This window comes from Oryx dammah, unplaced genomic scaffold, assembly GCF_014754425.2.
Source record: "Oryx dammah isolate SB20612 unplaced genomic scaffold, SCBI_Odam_1.1 HiC_scaffold_21, whole genome shotgun sequence".
Taxonomy (NCBI): domain Eukaryota; kingdom Metazoa; phylum Chordata; class Mammalia; order Artiodactyla; family Bovidae; genus Oryx; species Oryx dammah.
The window spans coordinates 13,546,947-13,556,210 of NW_024070205.1; the positions used below are offsets into that span (position 1 = coordinate 13,546,947).

General features: G+C 37.2%; 1 protein-coding gene across 1 annotated transcript in view; it reads right to left on the bottom strand.

Annotated features, from left to right (window-relative positions):
• PRG4 (proteoglycan 4) overlaps positions 1–9,030 on the bottom strand; it is a 19,361-nt gene extending 10,331 nt beyond the window's left edge. Inside the window, exons 1-6 of the mRNA XM_040263788.1 lie at positions 8,938–9,030; positions 6,346–6,468; positions 4,936–5,055; positions 2,346–2,495; positions 1,714–1,839; positions 1–557 (exon numbers count right to left, since the gene is read on the bottom strand). Of these exons, the coding sequence (XP_040119722.1) occupies positions 1–557; positions 1,714–1,839; positions 2,346–2,495; positions 4,936–5,055; positions 6,346–6,468; positions 8,938–9,010 (1,149 nt within the window). The 5' untranslated portion in view covers positions 9,011–9,030. The remainder of the gene's footprint in view (positions 558–1,713; positions 1,840–2,345; positions 2,496–4,935; positions 5,056–6,345; positions 6,469–8,937) is intronic.
• Positions 9,031–9,264: the final 234 nt, after the last annotated feature.

The window sequence follows — 9,264 nt, forward strand, 5'->3', positions numbered from 1 at the left end:
GGTGGTGGGAGCAGGCTCCTTGGGGGTGGTTGGTGCAGGCTCCTTGGTGGTGGTGGTGGGAGCAGGCTCCTTGGGGCTGGTGGGAGCAGGCTCCTTGGTGGTGGGAGTAGGCTTCTTGGGGGTGGTGGGTGTAGGGGATCTGGTTATAGTTTTAGCTTTGGGTGTAGATGTAGCAGGAGCTTCAGGTGTGGGTGCAAGACCTTTAGTAGATGTATTCTCTGCAGTTCGTGTCTCTTTAGCTGAAGTTGTCTTCTCTTCTGCGCTAGTGGAAGTCTGTTTACTTGTAGAAGTCTCTTTAGTTTCAACTGTTGTCTCTCTGTTGACTGTCGAAGGTATCTCTTTAGTTGTGTCAGAATTAGGTGGAAGACTGGGCTTAGGAAGTGTTGGTTTTACTGTTGTAATCTTGGGAGTTGTAACTTTATTACGTTGAGTGGTGGGAATGTTAGGAGTTGGGGTGAGCTTGAAATCACCATTATCCAGTCCACTTCCACCTTCATCTATAACTGGTGGTTCTGGGGTAGGTTTATTTTTAGGAGTTCTTTTCTTCTTATCTTTTACTAGAGGAAAAAAAATATTTTTTTTTTAATTTTTGTGACATAAAGATGCCATCCTTATCATTGACTGGCTGTGTGTGTCTATGCAAATTGCTAATCTCTAACATGTCTGTTGATTTACTGTAAAATGGTAAATACTGTTTTACTGGAGTGTTTTAGGGAATGAATGAGATAAGGGATGAAAAATATAAAATTCAATACAATTAATACATGGAAGCAAGTGGCAACTTGGAAATTGTTAATGTGATCAATATCCATGCACATGGCTTTGAACTTCCTTCTTTTCTCTGTCCGTCTAAACTCAGCAGTCTCAGGGGATACAGAGAGGGAGATTAGGATACCATGGCAGCAAAAGGACCCTATTTAACAGGACTTCCCATAGCAGCCACCCCACAGGTGAACCACAGAACCCAAGAGGCACATCACTTAGATGAGTTCTGTTTATCAAACAATTCTATTAATGCTCAGAGATTAAATATCTTGCTATTCAGCTAGAAAGAAGGCTTTGGGGGAAATAACCACCCAGGAAATAGAGTTCTTCAAAACTCCAGTATCCAAAATCTGCCATTTCCTGGAGAATGAGAATATATTTTAGAAATTCAGGAAATATTTTTAAAAAGCAGAACAAACAAAATTTCTCTTTAGGAGGTAATCGCCAATTCTGTAGTATGTCCTTTACTACAGAAAAATCAGATATGACATAATTAGAAAAATAATAAGATCAGTAAAATGTGAATAAGAATAATATTGCCTTTCAGGAATATATGAGAATTTAATGGATTAAGGTTTCAAAATACTTAAGGAAGAATATAAATGTTCGTTATAGGGAAGGAGAAATGAAACCGCAAGATAGAAGAAAGAGAAATGCTATCAGGTAGAGGGGAACTGAAATAGAAAACCATTAGTAATCATCTCTGATGCCATCCTGTGGTTCTACAGTTGCTGCTCTCGTCGTCTTCTTTGGCTTTACAGAGTGGTTTTTTAGCTGCTTGGCTCTAATTTCCTATAGGACATTTTCGTGAATATCTTTTAATATTTATGAAGTCACCCCCCCCTCAATATTGAAATGTCCTCAAATCATTCTCCACATACATTACTTTTAGGTAATTATTGTTCACATGGCATTGATATAGTCATTGATCTTTATCAATGCTCAAACCTTTGGGTTTCTTCTTTAATTCTCTATTAGCAGCTGAATTTTTGGAAGACTTGATTTTCCGAATAGTTGAAGAGGAAGAGGAAGAGGAGGAGGAGGAAGACTCTTGATTTTCAGAAACAGAATGTTCTACAAATCAAATAAAAAAGTTGATCACACCAACTGTGATTTAAAGCAAAAAAGAACTGCCAGTCCAAATACAACAAAAAATGCAGTTAATTGATCTACAAATGTCATATTCTGCTTTTGTTTTATCAGTAAAATGAGCAACTGCTCTTGTAAATGTCAGTTAAAAGCAAGGCACCTGATCTTGTCACAGATACTAGAGTATAACTATTCAATATATAACTTTCACTCAGCTTTCTTATATCCCACCGAATCAAATCGTTATACAAAGAAAATCATGGACTCTTTTTAAAACAGTAAGTCTTGTTTCTTCTGATTATTTTAATCTAGTCCTGTACAGTTTGGTAAATAAGAAAAATAACTTTGGCTTGAACTTTGACTTAAAAAGTGTGAGGAGCCTTTAATGACTCCAAAGATCACCTTATTCTATGAAGAGTTCATAGAAGTAGTCCACCTACAGGTTGTTTCATCTTAGAAACAACCTTTTGTTACATCTGTCATCTTCCTACCTTCTGTTATTTCCTCTGATTCTATAACTTTCTTAGTCTTCTTCTTGTTTGGTGATTTGGGTGAACGTTTGGTTGGTGATTTGATGGTCTGAGATGCTCCTGGAGGTGAAGGTGCAGTCTTTGGAGGTGGTGGTGGTGTGGGGTTATGCACTGAGGCCAAGCAAGACAGGTCGGTTAATATCTTGTTCACATTCATTAGCAACTCTTAACTGTGAAAGGCACAGATGCCATCTGGCTTCAAGAGTAGATGCTGGTGAAAACCAGTGCAGGCAAGCTCTCAGCCCAGCACTATTCCAAACTAATGAATTCTGAGAATGCATTGCTATTTTTATAAAAAATCGATTTACTCACTGTAAATTATGAGTTGGAGCAAAGGCTCAGGAGTCAGAAGACCTGAATTCCAATTCTAGACCTGCAAGGCTTTGCTGTTGACCTTGGGCAAATGGGCAAGCCCTCTTGAATCACCCTGCCTGCAAACTGACATGTTTTCTCCTAGACAATTTCCAGAGGTGTTTGCCTGCCTAAAAAATGCTTAACTCTGTGCGCGGCATCCTTTATTCCAGCCTTCTGTGATACAAAAATAATCCCTGCATGTGGTTGACAGATACGCTCTCAAGAAGAAAAATATAAAAATTACATTTTCCTGTTGTCATATTCATTGAAATCAAATGATACAAATTTACCTTTTTTCTTTTTCTTAATTACAAAAGTTCTACATGAATATTTACCCCTGGAAGAATTTCACACTTTCACATTATGCTTTCCTCAAAATGCATTGCCCTTCTCCAAGATAAAATAGCTTAATGGTTTGGCATGTATCTCTAACCTTTTATTGCCCCTACTCTTTGCCCCTTCTTATGCCTAGAGGAGAAGACATGGAACATGTTTTGACCATTAGGAACCAGAAGAAAAGAAGAGGGACTTCTGAAAGATAAGAAAGCAGAGAACAGGGAGAGAGGAGGCCTCATGGGTGGGGGAGAGTGGTGATAAATCCTGCTACTCTTACCGAACTCCTCCAAACTGTTTTTGTAATTTCCATGAACTGACCACCACAATGTTCCCACTTTCTTCTCCCCTCCCAAAAATGTCAGGTACCACAACTTGAGAAAAGTTTTTTTCACATTCTAATGATCTTGAGCAAACTATTTAACCTCTTGGACTGTTTTCTCATCCACATTCAGAGGTGTTTGACTGCTTCGATTCTTGAACTGTTGGGACTTTGAGACGTATAGATAAGCAGTATCTTTAGCAATCTTAAAATGACTAAATGGTGAGTTGCAAGATAGTTAGGGTGTTATTTTTTCTTTTAAAGAAAATGCTGAAGCTCTAATGGATGCCTCTATTTTCATTTGGACCCTGACCTTCTCTGTGAATTCTGTGAATGAACCTTCATCAATTTTTTTTTTCATTGAGTTTTATATACACCTCAAGTAATCTGACCCACCACTTAGTAGCATAAACTATTGCCTTTATTAATATGGTTCTCTCAATGATTGATCATTCTCTAATCATCTTCCCTCCCAATCCATCCTCTGCCCAAAATAAATTCTTAGTTTTTTGTCTCACAGCCAAAACAATTATCAGAGTGATGAGTGAATAAGAAGGTCATCTCATAGGTCCATCTGAAAGCTGCAGGCACTCTGCACTTGGAGATTTTAATTACAAGGGTGTTGTCTCCGTTATTTTTGGAATGCTTTCCAATGAAAACAGTGAAGAGTTAAGCAATGTTCCTCCACTATGCTGATTAATAGTTTTCCACCCTATTTCTTCACTGTTTGAAAGAAGCAGAAGATGCACCCTTGTTTAAATAAAATGATAAGATTATGCAAGCAGTACTTATTTTCACTTTTACTCTACAGATATTTTAACAGAGTAGGATTTAAGAGCAAACACTTGGTAAAAGAAAGGAATCAATTATTTAAATATGTTTTTGTAAATATTTTTTCTTTTGGTAAATTTAGAGGGTTTTATTAAGCTCTCAGAGTACTCCTTCAGGACCTATAATCAGAGAAGAGGATTTAAAATGGAACTACCTTTTTTTATTGACCCCTTCATATACAGACATTTAGATAGAGACTATTGAGAAGACTGTAGAGAGGAGAGAGGAACACAGTAGACACTTAACTTCTTGGTTTGCTTATCAATTTAGTGCTTTAAACTGACTCCTAAATTTACTAGTTCAGAGAAGTAAATTCTGTCCTCAGATACACACTCAAGAACACTGAGAGCAAAAGCACAGATGGTTCAAAGGACAGTTGACTTTTTGAGGTCAGCACAATGGGGTTAGACAGGAAATCATCAAATGAGGTGGATACTGTTGATTTAACCTGCAGTTGAACCACACCTAGAAGAGAAAAGCATGGATAATCGGCCCCTATCTCTGTTACTCTTGTGCTCCTGGAACCTGGCTGAGCCAGGGAGTGATAGGAAGAAGTGTTCTTTCTTTAATTCATCACGGTGAAACAAAGAGCTTACATGTTAGTAAAATCAAGACCTGAGATGGACCATGTGTTAGACACTATCTGTGGCGCTCGGGTAGGTGCACAGATCTGGCTATACTGAGAAGCGCTGACGGTAATGGGATGCTTACCTGCTTCACAAAAAGTGCCATAATCCGAACAGCACTTGCCGTACTTCCTACAGTCTGAGTCGCAGTCACACTCCCTCCCTCTTGCAAAGGATTCGAAGCAGCGGCCTTTACAGGAAAGCTCTACCCAGAGCAAAGCAAAACATTATGGGTTATTGGTTGTGCGGTCCATCATGCCTATGTATTGATTAACCATTTTCCACCTTATAGCTGACTAAATCTTCAAAAGTGCATAGCTAAGTCTTCTTTGGCATTTGGGAAATGGTTGGTTTCCCAAATGAAGACAGCTGAAGTCAAGAAAGAAATCTGGAGACTTAGGGAAATTTTCTTGCCCTTCAAGGCTCCAAGAGACGTCCCAATGCTGTCTGAGTCATTTCGTGTACAGACAATGGAAAACTGAGAAATGTCTAAAGAGGTAAGCATCCTTCATATGAATTCCCCCATCCTCTCCTCACCATTACTTTCCAAATGGATTTTTTTAATTGCTCCTACATATTCTATAACAATATATCCTAAAGAGTTGACTTAAATAGGTAACTAGTTAGGCTCAAAAATTATTCAGAATGCACAGACCTTTATTATGACAAACTGGCATGGTATAGAGCTGAAAGATGTCAGCCCAATCCTTTGGTATGGACTATATCAGAGAAGCCTGCTTGGTTTCCCCCAAAGCCTTGGTTAAAGCCACAGTGATTTACACAGACATATTTGAAATAATTACCTTACAAAACAAATAAGTTGTACAACAATATATTTACCAACTTCACATGCAAATTCTAAAGCAGACATAACTTTGAGCCACCTTAATAATTTTCATAAATATGAAGTTTTTGCACATTAACAACAAAATGGTCGAAAATACCTTTAAGTGAAGTATCATAATTTAAATTACACCCTTTGGTTTTAAGTGAAATTCATCATTAAATACTCATTATTAAACACTGTAAAGTGCCTTTTTTCAGGTAACCTAGAAACACATTAATATCAAAAAGTCAAACAGTAAGCAAAATTATTTTATTTCCATGAACCCCTTTGATGAAGCTATGGAAGGGCTCCATCACTAAGTAATTACCTCTCTGGTTAATAGCAAAGAATTACTACTGTTTACTTAATGACTCCTGAGTCACAATATTAAGCCTCTCTTTAAAACAAGACGTGATACTTGGCACTTGTCAATAGCCTTGTGCAAGTGATAGGTTTCCAGGTTCCCCTTAGCCTCCCCCTATGGCCGCAGCTTTGACACCATCTTCAGGCACAGCAGCACACTGCACAGCACACACATTTACACAAGGGAAGGGAGAAAGGCACTTCAGCACAAAGATGCAGAACAGTCTGACAACAGCAGTGCGCAGGGTGCGAGGGGACTCACAGGACATGAGCTTGGCAGAGGAGACACCAGCTCTCAGGACTTACCCACAGTGCATTCTCTCTTGAAGTCAGGGCAGCACTCCATGTAGTGTTGACAGTTATAATCACAGTTGCAGGTGGCATCTCTAGAATACCCTTCCCCACATCTCCCTGCACAGCTTGATAAATCTAAAATCATACAATACTAGCGTAAACATGGCCAAATGACTTTATATAAAGAAGAGGTCCAAGGAGAAGGACTAAGCCTCTTGGTGATGGAGAGTTTTATCCATTGGAAAAGATTGGGAATGATGGTTTGTGATGGGTCCCAGTGACCTTTGCTTCCTCCTAGGTGACCTTGACCACGCCTTTTAGTCATTACTAGACTGAGAACATAAATACACCTTTGAAAACCAGGCTGAGTAATGGTGTTGCACAAAGAGGGTGCTCTTCCTGGGGGAGGGCAGCTACAATTCTACTAATGCTGCCATTTACCGAGCATCTCTGTGCTGGTCACTGAGTCACACGTTATCTCTAGTGCTTCTGAAACGCTGCCAGGAGAATCTCAGTAGTCTCCCTTTTAGAGATAAGAAAGCTGAAACTCAGAAATTTTAGGAACTTGTTCAAGGGCACCCAGTTAGTTAATAGTTCCAGCACATATGTATTACAGGTCAGTGAACATATATCAGTCATTCATATCGACCTCTTTCCCTCTTAGAAATATCCTGATTTGTATAATAAATTGTATGGTCATCCTAAGGAAACAGCCCACCTAGAATTTGAACCCTGATATATCTGAATCCAAAACCCAAACTTTCCCCAGCCGATCACATCGCCTCTCATTCCTGATGATGCATTTGCAGCAAGCTGCCTATGCTTGCTGTAAATTTTCCTCCACTCCTGCTCCTTTCACTGGTGGGGATAACTGGGGTCTATAAATGTGGGGAGAAGTCAGAGGCCTTCAACCACTGCTAAAGAGAGTACAAAATAGGTAATTCTTGAAAAGCATCTGAGCGTGAATATAAAAGTCATGAACAGAATTATTTTAGATAAAATAAAAGCATAATTATCCTTACATATATTTTTTAAATCATTTGGAAACACCATGAAAACCTCCCTGAGAAATAACCACAGAAATCTAACAACTGAATCCATCCATGGAACAGAGACAGGCAGGTGCAATGTTCTGAATCCACAGAGGGATGCTGAAGCACTGAAAAAATCTCGAAATAATGAATCCAAAAAATTAAAGTCTTACTATGCAAGTAAAACAGTGAACATTAGGACAACTTTCAGAACGTTTTACAAACATATGTGTACAATGCATACAAAAATGCTTATCATATATAGTGTATGTATATAAATACATATATTATATATACAGAAAAAAGAACGGGAAGAGATTGAGAAGGCAAGAAAAGCAGACAAGACAACATCAAAAGGTTATTCTTTTACAACCAGCAGATTTCTGAAATAGGAAGTCAATTATTTTTATAGGAAAAACTCATTTCCATAGATTTAATGAATGTCCTAGTTTTATTGATTTGAACAACTAGTTTTAAATTCATTTAATTAAAGGAGTAAAATTTTTTGTGACCCACCAACAGTATTATGAAGGAGAAGTGACTTAGGAAATGCACCTGTGATAATGAACTTTGTAATATTCTGAGAGAGCAGAAGAACTTGGAGACACCAGAGTACTCATCATTCCTGATTAAATATTTATATTTGCTCTCATGAGTTTTTCCACCTTACCTAAGTGATTCTGAAACTATGTCCATGCAGGCAGGTATCTCACATACTCAGTTGATTTAATCATTTTACTGAAAGTGTCTACCTTATAAAAGTAATTTTGTCATAACAGTTATATACCTTGATTTTTCTTCTCTCGTATTTTGCTTATCAAAGGAAAAAAAGGGAAGCAATAATCCAAAGCTTGGTGTTATTGTTAAGTAATCTATTTTATGATGCTAGAGAATTCTGTTAAGGTGATTACACTGCACGTACCTTAACATTTTCTAAAAATGAATAAATAATAAGAACTGTTCTTACAGGACTGTTTCTGGAGGGCTGTGAATGGTTCAATGTTGTAAAATGACATTCACACCTGTGTAAATTCCTATCTGAATAAATAGTCCCTGAAAGAAGAAGGCACACTTTCAAGATTACTAAAATGCCCTTTGAAACGTAAATATTCACTGTAGTATATTTATATCAAGATGATGCCAACATAAGCTATCAATAATTTATTTGATATAAAAGATTAGTTGAATTTGTAAACATGTAGGAAAAATCATATGCTGTTTAAATATTGTTCATTTCAGTTAGTTTGATGAGATATCATTCCAACATAGTTTTTTTTTTTTTTTCCAACATAGTTTTATTGTGTGTCTGCATTTTTTAAACCTTTGGGAGAACCATAGAAACAATAAGTACAAAAACTACTCTATTGAAAAGCTCAAAACTTCTACAAAGATTTCATAATATAAAATACTTATAAATATGCTACACATTCTTTACTTACTTTTAAGGTTTTACTGTACATTAAATTCAGACAAATACCATTTTTAGAAAGTTACTTCTTTTGTTGTCATAAAAGTCAGAACTGAGCAATTAGCAATCTCTGTCAAATAAAAGTATTTTTGACAGTTAAGGTACCTTGAGAAGAAGCTTGCTGAATCAAGAAAACAGAAAGCAGCAGCAAGTAAATGGGAAGTATTTTCCACTCCATGGCTGTTTTCAGGTACTGAGCCCTCACTGGAAAGAAAATAAAAGTATTAGAAAACTCCTCTTGGATCTCACCACTAATTTATGCTTGTATTACAGCATCTCAATAATTTCAAAATTCAATTTAATGATAAAAAACTTTCCCATTCTTAAAGCAAGACATTTAAAAGTAACCAGCCTTAATTCATTGTAAATACTTGACCATTAGATTTAATCTTATACAGAAAAAAAATCATCAAATCACCATCTCAATCATGT